This window comes from Spermophilus citellus (genome assembly GCF_964194105.1).
Source record: "Spermophilus citellus genome assembly, chromosome: X".
NCBI lineage: Eukaryota > Metazoa > Chordata > Mammalia > Rodentia > Sciuridae > Spermophilus > Spermophilus citellus.
Genome location: NC_138190.1, coordinates 66,574,643 through 66,592,488, shown reverse-complemented (window position 1 = coordinate 66,592,488; position 17,846 = coordinate 66,574,643). Strand labels below are relative to the sequence as shown.

Here is a 17,846-nt window from a genome sequence, read left to right as displayed (position 1 = left end):
TGATGCCAATGATAGAGAGCTCTGTAGGCACCAGAGGAAATGAAACTAGAATAAATTCACCATTGGCTAAATGGATGCCAAGGGAAGCCTTATCCAGGTGTCTGAATATGATGACCTACTTGGAAACAAAGAAATCTTAGTGGTTTAGGCAACATGTTTAAGAGGCTGGAGACAGGGGTGGTAACAAACTGCACAAGCACTAATGCACACCTAGAAAATTTTTGTATATATGAAGACAAAGCAAGGGAAATCAGAGCAATGGTGAGAATACAAGAACAGCAAAGATGCACCTACTTAAAATGTCATTTACATAAATCTTCCCAGGATTCTTGTATTGGAATATACTTTAATCTTTTATTTTACCAAAGATTAAGCCATTGGACTATACAACACAGATAAAATGGAAGTTTATCATATAAACCAGTACCTGCCTACACTCATAGCAGTGAGGTTGGAATAAAAATCCAGGTTGCACTCTTATTCTACTTGATTCTAAAAATCAAGTCTGTTTGACATTGGTTTGAAGCAACACAATCTTTATCAGAGTCCCCCTTTTAAAGAAAGCCCCAAGGAGATATGATCAAGCACAAATGATCACTTCATGCATTTTATTGATAGTCTATATTTTAAATCTGCAGTATGACATCTTACATAGGGAAAAAGCTTCTTCCTAAAAGATAACTATTAATAATCAAACCAGCTTTAATATGACTGACCTTCCAAGGCCTTGTTTTGCATTAAACAAGTTAATTTTTAGCAGGTGTAAAGCACTGTACAAAAAAATAAGAAAACTGGGTACATTCTCAAAAATTTAATACAGGGCTTCCCAACCAGGAGTTTGCTGGATACATATTGGAGAAGGGTGTTATGTTCAGCTTTAAATTGAAAGAAAATGAGAAACCAGATAAAACCACCCAACCAAATTCACTTCACTTTGTGCTCCTCTCTGCTTTTTTGAAACTCTCTCCCAGAGGTCAGGAAGCCCTGGTACAACAATCACTTTAGTCTTTACAGAACATACATTTATGTGCTTCATGTTCAAAGACATAAAGGCAGCCTTTATTAATGTTCCCCCCAAATCCCTTCAGGTTCTTATAGGTTTCAGAAAACTTTCCAAGACTGCTGCCCAGTTCTTTATGTGAATCCAAGTAAACATCTATACCAAAGCAGCTCTTCCTGGGAGAAGATAAAACAGGCACGGGTATATAACCAGGCCCACTGCGTACCTACTCAACTTGATACCTGATCACATGGCCCTATATCATTAAAAGCAGCACCAGGGACAAATGGAGCTTGTATCAAGAGGTAAAGTCCAAACATCGGACAGTTAAAACATCAATCAGTTAGAAGAATGTTAGTAGCAGGGCACTAAATACAGAGTTAAGGCTGGGCAGCTGGTTCTTCAACCAAACCTTGGTAATGGAGTAAATCTGCAGGATGAGGAACTGATTAAGGAAACTCTTGAGTCATGAGGCACAGTGGTATGTATGATGGGGCTCACTTTCACTATAAGTCTTTAAGATAGCCACCACCGGAACCAAGTGGAACTTTTAGTAAACAAATCCTCATCAAAAACAAGTATCTGATTGAAATTTTGAGTGTTGCATGGTATGACTGTTTCTTTTAGATCTGAATCCAAACACCTATATAGACATGGAAAAAACCATAAAACTGATAAACTGTTGCTTTATCCCTTGAGAGTTCTAACACCCTCATAACAATTCTATTCTATGCTGTAGACTTTGAGATACAAAGTAGATTTAAATAACATTAACTCATTGAGAGTATTAGATAATATTTTAGAACTGCCCAGTTAAAGAAAAAAATTGTTTCAGAATGCTAAAAATTTTAAAGGCCAGGTATACTGAACTCACAGCTGGTTTTAGCTGCTTATTAAAACTGATTTAAAAATCAAATACTAGTTCCTCAGACCTTGCATTTTCCAAATGAAGCATGTTTCATCAAGGTACATTTCCAAATGTTTTTTCAAAAGCACACAATTTACTAGTTAACTCAATGAATTACAACACTGTTATTGAATATTAAACATACTGAAGAATTACACTAAAAAGGAAAAACAGACACTTCAACATGTGCCTTATCAACTTCTTGGATTGCTAAGGTATAGAATACTTCAGAAAGTAGCAATTAGCAAAGTCAAGACTAGTAAAAAATAAAAGTGCCCTGAAAACATGGCTTCTGTGTACTTGATACTGGTAAAAATTTGACAGGGAAGCCAGTAAAGTAAAACATTTACAAAAAAAAAAAAAAAATCAAATAAGGCAAATTATTTTCATTCACAAAAGAACAAAGGGGGAAGATAAAAATGTCCATCTTTAAAAATGTTCACCACCACCACAAGGTGCCACTGTATTCTAGTAAGCTGTAAAAATGGCCTTTTAAGAGGCATTTTGCTGTATTTCTCTACCACATAGGTATTTTGGGAACTGACTGAAAATCATGGCTGACACTTGACCCATTTCACATTGTGGACCCTTGGGAAGCAGGTGATTAAATACAAAGCATATTAAGTGATAACCCTTGATAAATGAGAGACACTGACACTAGGAGAGAATACTTGGCACGGAAAGGATGTTTTCCCAGGGGGGAAAATATTGAGGTAATACTTAGAGCTAACCAGTTAGTTTCCTATCTTAAAGTTTGGATGAATTCCAATAATCATGGTCTTAAAGATTATGTGTATTACCTGCTGGAGTTAAAAGGTTTCCTTATTAACTGTATAATTATTACTTACAATCCAACACTAACGTGAACAGTTTTCTCAGTCCCCACATCCATTAACACCACTGAGTGTAACTAGTATGTTCTTTTTAGAGCAAATGTTCCAAATTAACACCACTCTAGTGCTGATACAAACAGTCTGCAAACTTTTAATCTAAACTTATTCAATTTTGTTTTCTGATACTAGTAAATCTCAACCTTGTCAGCTGCTTGGAGTTAAACAAAACACTGCAAATGTTTCACACTACTAAGTGAATTTAAAAAAATCTGAAATATTAAAGGAAATTCAGATTTTAGTACTTTTCCCTATGTGATCTCCCAACATTGTTTTTGTTCCTACTACTGCATGAAGTTCAAAGTAGGTCTTAAAGACAGGACCTTTTTGTAATAAAGAAAAAGTGCAAAGATACAAAATGAAATGTAAAGTCTTTTGCAAGAAAATGCTCTCTCAAGTATAGGTGTTTGGATGCTGGTGGGGAAAAAGGATTTTTGTTCTCCATTGTACATCTGACACCTGCAAATGACCTTGTCTTCAATGTCCACAACATTAGTAAGCATATATTAGTTATGGACTTTGCAAAATAAAAAATTAAGTAGCAAATTCCACTAAAAATACTTGTATTCATCCTATGCAGTCCAATGGATAAGAGTGCTAATGAAAAAGGTGTCCACATGCACATGTCCAGTATGTGCATTCTACCGAAGGCTAAAAACTTAAAAAATTCTATTTCCAGTGTTTATGAAGAGCTTCAACATCTACATTCATGACCAGCATTCTGTTTGAGTTACCTCTTAGTTTTAATACTTCACAAATAAGTAATACATCTTGGGAAGTTAGGGAGGTACCTGTTGCCAATAACTCTTTTTATGCTTAGAACGTGCTGCAGTTGTTTTTAAAACTATTTAAAATGACCACCCCTATGTTAATGGAATATTTTATATCAAGAAGAAAATGGACTTGTTTTTAGCCAATCAGTACTACCCTGCAGATATGAAAACCACTGATTATACCCTTAAGGGAAGGAGACAAGGAGGCTCACAAATATAAAGGAATCCTTACTTTTACATGGACATTTTTTAAAAAGATAAAATGTATTACGTAAGCGCCATAAACAGTGAAATCTGCTTATATTAAAAAAAATAAGTGAAGCTTTGTTTGGACATTATTTCCTTGCAAGAGCAGTACATATCCTTAGTAAACAACTACCATATTTACACAAGTTAATTTCCTTGATACTTAGGTAGGATTGAAAGCCAGAAGAAAACATGAAAGAATGAGTTTTGAAATAATCTTTACAGCTTAGGTGATAACGGTGAAGGTAGCCAGGTAATTCCAAAAGCAGACTTGTTTATTTCATACAGTATTTGAATATTTCTGGGTAGTTAGCTAATTTTGTTTAAGGCCAAGGATGTGTTCAGTCCCTCTTCTGGCCTGCTATTCCCAGAAAAACAAGTATCTGTTCCATAGCCAGACTAATCCTAACCTCAATTGGTCTCAAAAGAGAAATTAGGCAAGTGTACTGGGGTTATCAAAACTATTCTTACTAGTAAGAAAACAACATAAAGTGCATGTCCATAGATAGTGAGCCAGCAATCTCATCTTCAGATATGGGCAGCACAATTAAAATTTAATTTCAAATAACCCAACATGACTCACTTTCAACAAAGGATGAAAATTCCTTAATTCTTCAACAGGTCTTTAAATGTGACATGTTAGATCTGTGCTAGAGAGATAATAATGAAATATTAACAAGTGTGTACTAGTACCTTACAGGACAAATCTTGAAAACAAGCAAATTCGAGACTTTCCTATTAGCACACACATCTGTACCAACTGCAATTCTTATGCTAAAAGTGGTTTATAGTCTCTTTCCTCCACCTTTTTATTTTTGAGGATCAGACTTGTAAAAACATCAATTTAACTTGTGTTAGGTGGTAGTGGTTCATTTTTCATAAACCAAAGAAAGCTCTGCCAAATTTGCTGGTCTTCTGCTTCATCTATTCAAGTAGAACACAGGGACAAGCTGCTGCTGCTCTCACAGCATGTAACCAGTTTGTGTCTGCATATTACTGTCTTCATGAACACTTCAAATTCTTCAGAGCAGTTTTCTTTACTTCCATCTTTCACTTCCTGCCTAAATCCAAGTTAATATGTGATTTCCATTGGTCTTTAATGTAGTTTAATTCTGCACGGTCCTTTCCTTTTCATGTCACAGTAGCTGTTCACATATATTAAATATTATAGATATGTTCTGCTCTTGACATCTACACACTTACAAAAGCAGCTTCGTACTTTGTTTGGTGTGTTTTTTAACTATGTTGGCTCACAAAAAGCAGTTTTCTCATTTCTAAGCATGGTACTTTACAATTTTTAATGCATTAATACAACAGTGCATTGGAAAAGTACTGAGCCTCTACAAAATAGCTTTACATTTTTAAACAAATGAACGTGATTTTTTTCACTTACACAAGCATAGGCTTTTTAATATTTCCACAAGATAAATATCTCAATTAAACTATAAGCTCACTCTACAGTGTGCCACAGTGATGGGCTTAGGAGACAGTTATACACTTAGAAGATCCTAACTTTAGTGTTATTTACACTGACATGTCCAGTATCAACTAGTCTGAAAGGTGAACAAACAATATTCAGAATGTGACTGAATTTGTGTCAACTAAACTGGGAATGGTATAGCTTTAAGTAATTACTTATGAAACACATACTGTAACTTAGTCTTAACTGGGAATTTCCTTCACCCCTCTCTCCTACAGCATGGGAAATGTTAAAGGTCAACAAGAAACAGACAGGAGCCATTGCTAAGGCAGATCTTTTAAAATAACAAAGGGAAACTGACAAGTATACATGATAAATCATCAGTAACAGAAAAGCTATTGATTCAACTGGTACTGAAGTCAGATTTTTAGATCCTAAAACATTGCTTTTTAAATATCTCATTCTCAAACAGAAACTGGAAAAAGGACATGATTCCTTCAGAAAGCAATGACTCAATTCAGGTTGTTCCTTTACATTTAAGCACCACTCAAAAAGTGGACATAAAGCAAGTGATTCCTATTTGCCCATCACTATATCAGCTACATAGCTGAGAGTTCAGATCTTAATTACACAACACTTTCTCTGTTACCAGAAGCTAAGACTGCTCTGCGACAAATAGGACAGGTAGAATTCTCAGATAACCAGCGATCGATGCAGTGGACATGGTACTCATGGGAACAAGGTAGTTTACGAAGTTTGTTGCCTTCTGTATATTCTGTAATGCAAACACTACAGGTTTTTAATGCATCATTTTCACCAAAACTTCTCATTGCCAAGTTGTCAATCTGTTCTTTGGTGAGTCCTCTAGGTTGATCATCATCATCCTCATTTAAGAGGAAAAACTGAGCCAGACTAAGGAAAGGCAAAGAGCCACTTTCATCAAAAGTGACTGGGGCCCTGTGTCGGCCCTCTCGCCTGACACCTGATGAGCCTGATGAGCTTCCTTCATTACTGCCTTCAAATACCTCTGAGCTAGTTTCTGAACTTTCACCACTAGAACTGGAACTCGGGCTGGAACTTGAACTGGAACCAGAACTGCTACCACCACCAGAACCCCCTCTTCCATTCCGTGACTCTGCTCTTTCCATATTTCCACTTGGGACGGAGCCACTAGGCTCTGAATCACTATCACTATACATAAAGTAGCTTAGCTCACCAAAACCTGTCATTATCTGCCTTAACATGGTCTGAATTGCAACAGATGTAGTCTCACTTAAACCGGTATTTAAGATTCTACGAATGGGAATCCTGATGGTACTGACATAGGTTCTCACACCTGCCCGCTCAGAACGTGAAAACGTGCGCCTGAAACCTCCTCGCTCACTTTCATAAGTGACGGTATTGTTTGGTGTCTGAGACCTCGACCGAGTTCTGCTAGCTATACTATCTCTCTGGCGATATTCTCCAGGACGAACTCTTCTTACTTGAAGATCAAGGACTATGGTTGGAGGTCTCTGTCCTGATCCTGTAGATTCACCAGTGCCAGCTGTATCTGAAGAACTAGCTCCTTGAGAGGCATTTCTTGTTCCAGAAGCTGCAAAAAGACCTCTACTTAGCAACTCAGGTCCAGTTATTTGCTGTCTCAATGTTACATGGTGCCGGGTTCTAGAACTTCCCTCTGTCTCATTTACTAAAGGGTGCTCAAAAGTCTGAGATGAGATATTATGATGAGATCTTCTTGGAATTTCACTCATTGGATGAAGGGGTGATCTACTTCTTTCAGCTCTTGCTCTGGTTCTCCGATGGTCTGGGCTCCTGCTTCTTGCCCGTCTTTGACCTCTAGGAGGTGGAGCTTCTCCTGTTAATGCTTCAGTTGAATTTCGTTCAGACCTAGATGGTCTTGCAGATGCTGATTCAGATCGTGGATTTTCCACTTGCCTTTGGCTACTGTTTTCCATATTTTCTCCACTAGAACGCCTCACAGATGGCTCATTTTCATTCTCTGGGTTTTGGCTCCCATTATTACGGTTAACATTTATCTCTAAACTGAATCTGAAATCACCACTGTTTGGATTAGTCCGGCTCACTGCTCTCCAAGACTGGTTTCCTCTTTGCCCACTTCTTGTCGTATTTCCAGTTTGTCTGACAGAGTTCAGCCAATCTATTATAGAGTCACCATTAGACACATCATCTGAAGAGTCTCCTCCACCTGTTTAAAACAAAGGGTAGGGAGAGGGAGAAAAGGAACTACTAAAATTAGGACAATCACATAATAGCACTCTGCAACTTTGTACTAAAGAACTTAAATATTATGACCAACTTTCACATTTGTAGATTTTTATAACCTTTACCACATAGATTTGCAAGTAAAAGGCAGGAGAAATTCAATTGTATTTGAAAACAGTAAGCTAATCCCTAGAGAAATTTAGAAAATTACTTTTGTGTGTGTGTGTGTGTGTGTGTGTGTGTGTGTGTGTGTGGTGCTGGGGATTGAACAGCTTTTGTGCATGCGAGGCAAACACTCTACCAACTGAGCTATAATCCCAGCCCAGAAAATTACTTTTATCTTTAAAGGGGACCTGGAGGAAGTCTATTTTCAGTATTTCATGATACACAGAGCCTTGCATACCACTGTGGGACTGACAGAAGGCAACATTTTCTCAGTCCACTGTCAAAACACCAATGGTAGTATTTAGGTACAAATTTTATTTCTGTCACTTTCATCAGTCTACATGACTTCTAGGCTCTTAGCTTAAGTGTCATAGTCAAATTCCCTACTTCATATTGGGAGGGAAACACCAAACCTGAGGTTACAGCAGGATTTATTGGCAGTGGCACTCCTGACATTTTAAGCCAATTAATTCTGGGAACTATACTGTGTATTATAGGATATCAGGATGTTTGGCTACATACTTGCTCATCTTTACCTGCTAGATGCTGGTAGAAACTCTCTATTGTGTCAACTAAAAATGTATCTAGACATTGCCAATACTCCCCTGAGGGGGGCAAAATTACACCTTATTGAGAACCACTGGGACAGACAATGCAGCATTTCATATTGCTTGTGAGAAAGCCATATATTTATAAATAAGAAATTAAGTAGAGAGAAATTTCAACGGCCGTGGTAAACCAAGAGGAAAAAGGAATCACATTTTAAATAGGCCATTCCTCACTGTGTCCCAATTAATGCAAACAACCCAAAGGTGAGGCAGAAAAAAAAACATGTTGACATTCTCACTAAATATCAAGAAAATGCCACTTCTCTTTTTATGAGCAGTTACTTAGCACCAAATTAATTTGTGCCATTTCTGGATAATCTTTGTCTGACATTTACTATTATGAAGTTCTCATCATTCCATCCCTTACCCACCTCCCAAAGCAAAATATACCTCTGTTTTCATCTGAGTTTTGGGGTGGTGGACCCTCCTTAATTTGTTGTAGTCTTCTTAGCAACTCTTCCTCAGTACTTTCACCTGAAAGTTTAAAAATATTTTCCAAATTACAAATAAAATACTAGTGACTCTTACAACAAGCAAAACATCATAGGGCAAAAATAAGCTTAGGGGAATAAATACTTCATCAGTGCCCAATGGTGATTTGACACATGAAAATTAGAAGAAAAATATTATGTTTAAAATAGTTAAGAGCATAGTTTAAAAAAACCTATAAAATTAAAAAAAAAAAAACTAGAGATTCTTAAATATCTGAGGTGAAAACCGGGATGTAGCTCACTGTTAGAACCAAATGCTCAGTATTCTCAAGGCCCTGGCTTCAATCCCCAGCATGTACATATACATATACAAAATCTCTAATTTTTAAAATACTTTTGCATATAATATCTAATTTTTTAAAATTGCAATTTTGGGAAGTAGATATTGTTATCTTCATTTTAAAATGAGAAAACAGACTGAGAGAGAGATTGACTTGCCAGAAGATACACCAAGTAACAGCAGGGCCAGAGCTCCAACTAAGGCATTCTTGACTGAAGTCTGGTACTGTTGGCTCAAAATGCAACCCCCACAAGTCTATTTTTTGTGGTACTAGTGATCAAAACCCAGGGCTTTGCACATTCTAGGCAAGCATTATACAACTGAACTATGTCCTTAACCCTTTAAAAAAATTTATTATGAGACAGAGTCTCAATAAGTTGCCCAGGCTGGCCTTGAACTTGTAATCCTCCTGCTTTAGCTTCCTGAGTTAGTGAACACACTCCCTCTTAAAAATCCTGCTTAAACCCTTACCTTTCAAAACATGCAACCACCCAAAGTGTAGTAGAAATAGAAATAGGAGGAAGAGAGATGCTGAGTTTTAGCTAGGGTCAAATGAGAGAGAATAACCAAAAGTTCTAACTGCTATTTTACCCATGACTAACTCTATAGGATTATATCTAGGACATATTTGGAGAATTGGAGATGACAAAATAAAGGTCTGTCCCAGGAACTAAAGTTTCCATTATCTATTTCACACTTGGACCCATTTCAAAAAGTTAAAGAAAGCTAACTAAGAACAAAGAGATTGTCCAGCTCCTTTTTTGATTCATTTTGCTAACAATTCATAATTTATAACTTTAAAATTTCTAACAGGATTTCCAAATAGAAATGAATAAATCAAGTAAGAAGTACAGCAGTAAATGCCATTCTATATTCCTTGTATTAATCATTTTTTCATAATGACTAAAGAAACAAGACTTTTACAACCAGCAATTTACATATATAAATCCTTAAATTACATGCAGCATACCTGGGGTACCTAGCAAATTGTTATCTCTCATAAGCCTATAATCTTCTTCACTCAGGTTATTTACAAACTGATAGAAAGCTTCTTCTCGATCCAATCGGTCCATCTGACTTCTGCGCTGTGCTGCAGATTGATCGCCACTTCCTTTATCGTTAGAATCCGAGTTTTCCATCTTGATGAACAAGTGGAAAATTATCTAAAAGGAGAAAGGAGACCAATCTTAAAAACAGGTCATTATGTATACTGTTAAGATACCTTTTTTTTTTTTTTTTTTGGTACCAGGGATTGAAGCCAGGGGTGCTTAACCACTGAGCAACAGCCCCAGCCCTTTTTATATTTTTAAATTTAGAGACACAGTCTTGCTAAGTTGCTTAGGGCCTCACTATGTTGTTGAGGCTGGCTTTCAACTTGCAATCCTCCTGTGCACCACGGCACCTGGCTTAAGACACTTTTCATTATGTGAAAATCCAGAATGTAGAGGTCAAGATGTGGATTTTAAGACTCAAATAAATAAAACTGTAAAACATAAACCCTCCAGAAAAATCACTGTAATACTAGGAACATTAGGTCAGAATTTGGAAAACTACAGCCATTGGGCCAAATCCAGTCACATTGCCTATTTCTATTCCCTTGCAATCCAAGAATGGCTTTCACATTTGGTGGGAGGGGGTGCTGGGGATTGAACCTAGAGTCTTGTATGAATGCACTCTACCAATGAACTATTTATCTCCAGGTTTTACATTTTTAAAGGATTAAAAATTAGGATATTTTGTGATATGTAAAAGTCATGTGAAACTCACATTTCAATGTTCATAAAATTTTATTGGAACAAAACCATATACATTCATTTACATACTGCCTATGGCTGCTTTTGGGCTGTAATGGCAGAGTTGAGCAGTTGTGAGAGACTGTAAGTGGCACTCTCACTGCTTTCCACTGCTGCTTTGTGCACTGTAAGCTGCCATGATGCAGTTAAAACTTGATAGTACTTCAGCTGTCATGTGTATTGCCATAATGTGACATTTTTGAAATTACTAAATTCATCATGTCAAATTAAAGAAAAAAGGACTTTGCATGGCATGCTTAAAGGAACATCAGATTATTTGCATCACATGATAAAGATTGCATTTATTACACAGACAATATAGATGTGCTAATGTAATACAGTATACACTTGATATTATTAGACTAAACACTTGTTATACTCAGTTCACAGAAAAGCTAGTCTTAAAAGATCAGAAAATTGAAAAATGAAGTATTTCATTCAAAATATTAAAAAAATGAAAACGAACCTTCAACTAAAGTTCACAAATGGCTCATTTTTGCCTAATCAGGGAAAGCCATTTATCAGTGATAAATGGAATTGTTTTGAGAGCAGAAGTCTGTCCAGAGAAAATTTACGAATATTAGCTTTTTAGCTGGGCATGGTGGTACATTCCTGTAATCTCAGTGACTCAGGAGGATAAGGCAGGAGGACTGCAAGTTTGAGGCCAGTCTCAACAACTTAGTGAAACCTTGTCTCAAAATAAAAAGGGGCTGGTGTTGTAGCTCAATAGTAGAGTGCATGTATGTTCAATTCCAAGCACCAAAAAAACCCCAACAAAAAAAAAAAAAAAAAAAACCCAAACAAATAACAATGTATTTGTCTTTTCAGGAATGTACTTGTACAAAAAGTCAAAGATAATGAAAGTCATATCACTAATCAATTGAATATTCATGCAAATGATGAAGTGGTTTTCCTTAGCTACTGATTAGTTGACAAATATAACTGATAATATTCAGTTGCTGTTTACTCAAGGAGCCAAGTGTTGATTATTTAAGGAGTTTGAACTAAGTGCAGAAGTAACCCCTATGAATAGTCTGCATGAAACTGTGAGAATATTTTTTTAAGGAAGTTGAGAAAACAATTCAGCACAACCTGAAGCAGATCCACTAAGACATGTTACAACTGAAATGATAAAAGTATGTATGGAGTGGAAAATGACCTTGTTGGACAATTTTATAAAGCCTACAAAAATGTAAGGCGTTTAAAGTGTGTGGTTATTCTGCAGGCACTATGCAGAAAATATTTGAATTCATCATGTTATTGAACCAAGTGGCATCAATGGTGAATCTCACTTCTGTGAACTTAACCATCCTCAGTTCTATGAATTTTCTGTCAGAAATCTACACTTGCTCTATCATGTGGCATTCTGATGGCTTAACATAGGTAAACTTTCTTGATTTGTTGTACTTAGGGAAAAGACTGAATTCTTTTTCGGAATAAGAAGGAAACCACTCAATTACTACTTTCAAACAATGAATGGCTTGGGAAATTAGCTTTTGCTGTAGACTTGATAATGTTTCTTAATGAATAATAAGGCAAACAATGTTTATATTAAAAACCAATACTAATCAATCCAATAATAACTAGCACTGGCAACACAAATAATGTCAAGTTGCTCTATGTACTTGTTTGTGCTGTCAGAGAAACAAGAGCTTTATTCCCATACAAATTTATAGATTTATTTTTAGAGCTCAAACTATAATTTCAGAAGTGGTGTTTGAACCTTAATGTAAATGTAAATTTCCTTATTTCAAAATCCATTTATCCATGCAACTGAGGAGCTTCTATATAACATTCAATTGGAAATACTAACTGTGCTGTATGAGATACTAAAAGATGAAATTCAAAAGAAGCTATATCAAAATTCTGAAAATGCCTCCTCCAAGAGATGAGCATGCTTCATTAAAATCATATGCTTATGGGGAGGGTGTTATGCTCAGTGGTAGAGTGTTTGCCTCATATGTGGGAAGCTTTGGGTTCAATCATCAGTACCATAAAAAATAAAACCAATTTACAGTTCTCTTTGCCAGGCATAGTGACTCACACCTGTAGTCCCAGTGACTCAGGAAGCTGAGGCAGGAGGATTAAAAGTTAGAGGCCAGCCTGAGCAAATTAGTGAGACCCTGTCTCAAAAAATAAAAACTTTGCTGGGCATGGTGATGTATGCTTGTAATCCCAGCAACTTGGGAGGCTGTGACAGGAGGACTGCAAGTTCGAGATCAGCCTCAGCAAATTAGCAAGACCCTGTCTCAAAAAATAAAAAAGTATTGGGGATGTGGCTCAGTATCTCTGGGTTATATCTCAGGGTTAAATCCCTGGTATCAAAAAGAGAATTTTTGGTGAAAATTTTACTTCTGTCTCCTAAAATTCACATGCTGAAGTACTAACCCTCAAAGTATTGGGAAGTGAGACCTTCGGGAAAAGTACTAGGTTGTGAGAATGGAACCCCCATGAATGGATTAGTGCACTTTAGAAGAGGCCCCAGAGAGCCGCCTTGCCCCTTATACCAAAGAGGATAAAAGTCAGCCCTCAAGAAAAAACAAATTTGCTACTCCCTTGATTCCGACTTTCCAGCCTCCAAAACTGTAAGAAATAAATTTCTGTTGTTCATAAGCCACCCAGTATATGATATTGTATTACAGTAGCCCCAACAGACAAGGACAATATGAAATTTGGTTTGTGGGGAAAAGACTAAGTCTATATTGGTACTAAGATTTAACCCCCTGCATACCTACACACAATATTTGAAGTACCAGAACATTTACAAATCCATTCTAAAGAGAAAAATTCTTTAAAAACCCTTTTCCAGATATAAACGTTAAGAAGCTTATCTTGTCGGACTGCCTGCTTGCTGAGCCTAAGGAAAATTTAGTCTAGACATGGGCACACCTAGATTTACATTTTATTTTCCTTAGATCATTGTTCTTGTAAATATCCTAACATTATTTAAACAAATAAAAGTATGTTGAAGAAATGGAGGGAGTAGACCATAATATTTTTGGTAAGAGTTCCCTAATCCCATAAGTAAGATTCCTTAATTTTGATTAAGACTAAACAATAGAAATTTCTGACAAATGCTATCTTTATAACTTGAAACTTTTGGGGAAGACTAGGAAAATCAGCTTAAATAAACACCCATATAAATTATGTGGCTCAAGCACTAAAAACAAAACAACAAAAGCCATTTTCCCCCACAATTTACTAACGGGAATAGCAAAAGCAAAAGCAACTGATTTGTTTAAAGTGCAGAGAGGCATAAAGGAAAAAGAAACTCCAGCTATAATACCTCAAACCAAAAGAAAACCACCAGCAACCAAAAGAAAACCACCAGCAACATTTAGTGCATGTTCCTTAAAGCAATTAATATTTTGAATGCCAATAACATGACAGGACAAGACCCCACTTTTGAAGGAAGAGTAAATAATTCTGAAAATAAATCTAGGATTAATAGGCTTTGCTGTGCATCGAGACACACAGCTGTAATCCCAGCAATTTGGGAGACTAAGGCAGGAGTATTGCAAGTTTGAGGTTGGTCTCAGAAATTTAGTGAGATATTATGCCAAAATAAAAAATTAGGACTGGGCCAGGCATGGTGGCACTTGCGTATAATCCCATCGACTTGGGAGGCTGAGGCAGGAGGATCACTAGTTCAAAGCCAATCTCAGCAACAGCAAGGTGATAAGCAACTCAGTGAGACCCTGTCTCTAAATAAAATACAAAATAGGGCTGGGATTGTCGCTCAGTGGTCAAGTGCCCCTGAGCTCAATCCCCAGTACAAAAAAAAAAAAAAAAAAAAAAAAAAAAAGAGATGATTAATAAGCTTTAAAAACACAAATCTTCTAGGCTAGAGGTACAGCTCAGTACTAGAACATTTGTCTAACATGCTGAGGCCCTGGATTCAATATCACAAAAAAATTGATTAAAAATATAAATTTTTCCAAGGAAGGTAAAAACATCTGATAAGTTCTGACACTTCAAGGACATGAACCACAGATAACAGAAAACTCATATGCCAAGGAAAATTAACAACAGTGGCACTAAGCCTTAAGAATAGCATCAAGAAGATTAAAGCCCAGAAGGAATAGAAACTTGCGAACATGTGAAGAAGATTCAAAAACAGCATCTGAAACAAGAAAGGGGTTCTTATACTAAGCATAGGAGGGACTGACTATACTGAGAAGATGGAAGGTAGGGCCACTCAGCTTCTATTTTTTTTTCAACAAGGAGAATTACCTTCTAATTTAAAGAATGAAAAAAAACCCCCAAACTTCTCAGAGAATTCAGAGCCAAGAAGAATGCATAACTTGTGCTGGATGTGATGGTGCATGCCTGTAATCCCAGGAACTTGAAGACTGAGGCAGAAGGACCACAAGTTTGAGGTCAGCCTTGGCAACTTTAGCAAGACCCCTTCTCAAAACAAACAAACAAACAAATAAATAAATAAATGGACCTGGGATATAGTTCAATGGTAGAGCATCCCTGGTTTCTATCCCCAGTACCACAAAAACACGTATAATTCCTAACAACAAAAATCTTTACAATATCATGAAGATGGTAAAACACTAGCTTTAAAAATATTTCAATCTTCTGGGGCTGGAGTTGTAGCTCAGTGGTAGAGCGCTTGCCTCCCATGCATGAGGTACTGGGTTTGATTCTTAGCACTGCATATAAATAAACAACAATAAAAGCCCATTGACAACTAAAAAATATATATTAAAAAGGGGGGCTGGGGTTGTGGCTCAGAGGAAGAATGCTCACCTAGAATGCATGAAGCACTGGGTTCGATTCCTAGCACTGCATAAAAGTAAATAAGTGAAATAAAGGTACTGTGTCCACCTACAACTAAAAAATAAATGCTAAAAAAGATTATCTAATATCTTTTAAAAATTATTCAATCTTCATAAAAGGTAAAGTCTAGAAATGATAGCACAGTAAAACGTAACAACAAACTTAGGGGACAGCTGGGAATGCAATTTAGTGATAGAGCACTTGCCTAGTATGTGCAAGGCCCTGGGGTCAATCCCAAGAAAACACACACACACACACACACAGAAAATTCTGTAACAGACTATCAGATATACTGCTAACATGTAGAAGAAAACATGTCCACCAGAGGTGGAATTCACTGCCAAATTCTTATTGGCTTTACATAGGGATAGTTCTCAACTTTGGCTTGCACATTAGATTCACCTGGGAATATTTCTCTGGGTCAGACAGACATGAGTATTTTTGAAATTCCACAGTTAATTCTATAGGGTAATAATGCTAACTTACTGATTTGTTTTCTGCACAGGATATAGAGTTTCTCTTCCTATCATGATGGAAAAACATAGGCTAGCCCAGTACTTCTTAAACTTCAGCATACATGTGAAAGACCTGAAAATCTTGTTAAAATAGAGATTTTGATTCAGTAGAATGAGACCTGAGAATCTGAATTACTAATAAGCCACCAGGTGATGCTGATCCTGAACCTAGAATCACACTGAAGGAAGGAGCTTGATGATAATTCAGTTTAATAGATTCACGGCTGTTAATATACTACCCTCAAAGATTATGGAGCAAGCCAGACATGGTGGTGCATGCCTATAATCCCGGCTACTCAGGAAGCTGAGGCAGAAGGATAACAAACTTGAGTTTAGCCTGGGAAACTTAGTGAGACCCTGTCTCAAAATAAAGAGTTGGAGATGTAGCTCTGTGGTAGAGCACTTGCCTAGCATGTGCCGAGGGCCCAGGGTTCAATCCCCAGTACTGAAAATAAAAAGATCATGGAGCAGTGTTAACCTGCAAATCACCCTATAAACTTAGCATTTAAAAATGAACCATTTGAGACGGGTGCGGTGGTGCACACCTGTAATCCCAGCAGCCCGGGAGCCTGAAGCTGGAGGATCATGAGTTCAAAGTCAGCCTCAGCAATGGCGAGGTGCTAAGCACCTCAGTGAGACCCTGTCTCTAAATAAAAAATAGGGCTGGGGATGTGGCTCAGTGGTCGAGTGCCCCTGAGTTCAATCCCCGGTATCTCCCCAGACCAAAAATTTAATCACCATTTGGACGAATCAGTTAAAGACATTCTCACCAAATACAAAAACAACTCAAAGTTGGGAGTTAACAGATGTACATAAGTAATATTCTGAATTCATAGTGAACTATGGGCTAAAATAAAATGACACAGTGATGATATATGTCCCACTTTGCACACTTTTATTAAAGAGTGAGCAGGCTAAAATAACTCATAGCAAAAGTAAAGAGTAGGGGAAGAACCTGTCTTGGCAGTTCACATGAAAAAGAACTCAAAAGTTCTTACCTACCACAAACTCAATAAAAAAGCCTGTTTGACCTGGCTAAGTAACTAACAGAGTCACAAGTTGCTTTCATATACTGCAGTGTTCAAATAAAAGCAGGTAACAGCCCCATTGAAACCTGCTGTTTAGACTACCTGTGACATTTTAAAAATATCTCCAAAAGGAAAATGACAAACACAAGCAAGTCTAGAATGACCAAGATGGTGAAAAACCTATAAACAAAAGAAATGGCAGGTCAAGCACTGGAGTACAGGCCTGTAATCCCAGCCACTCAGGAAGCTGAGGTGGGAGGAGAACTGAGTTCAAGCCTAGCCTGGGCAACACAAGACAACTTATCCCAGTCTCAAAAAATAAAATATATAAATGGCTTAATTACCTGGAGATGATTATCCTGAAGAAAGTCTAAAAAAAGGACACAATTATCTTCAAATATTGGGAGGTATAACATAAAAGAGAGCACCGGCCAGACTTGGTGGCACACACCTGTAATCTCCGCTACAGAGGAGGCTGAGGCAGGAAGATCATAAATTACAGGCCAGCCTAGGCAGAACCTGTCTCAAAATAAAGGGCTAGGGATGTGGCTCAGTGGTAGGGTACTTGCCTAGCATGCTCGAGGCCCTGAGTTCAATCCTCACTATAAGGAAATAAAAAAAGGACTCAGGGTCCAGGCTCAGTGGTGCATGCCTATAATCCCAGCAACTTGGGAGTCCAGGGCAGGATGATTCCAAGTTCAAGGTAAGCAATATGG

The 17,846-nt window shown here is 37.2% G+C and overlaps 1 protein-coding gene across 3 annotated transcripts in view; it reads right to left on the bottom strand.

Annotated features, from left to right (window-relative positions):
• Window positions 1-594: 594 nt before the first annotated feature.
• The window catches only part of RLIM (ring finger protein, LIM domain interacting), a 30,292-nt gene continuing 13,040 nt past the window's right edge, over window positions 595-17,846 (bottom strand). For all 3 annotated transcript variants that reach the window (XM_081276962.1, XM_081276964.1, XM_081276963.1), the window contains 3 exons: window positions 9,977-10,169; window positions 8,626-8,709; window positions 595-7,445 (listed from right to left, as the gene is read on the bottom strand). In XM_081276962.1, coding sequence (XP_081133088.1) covers window positions 5,863-7,445; window positions 8,626-8,709; window positions 9,977-10,145 — 1,836 coding nt within the window. In that variant the 5' untranslated portion in view covers window positions 10,146-10,169 and the 3' untranslated portion in view covers window positions 595-5,862. The remainder of the gene's footprint in view (window positions 7,446-8,625; window positions 8,710-9,976; window positions 10,170-17,846) is intronic.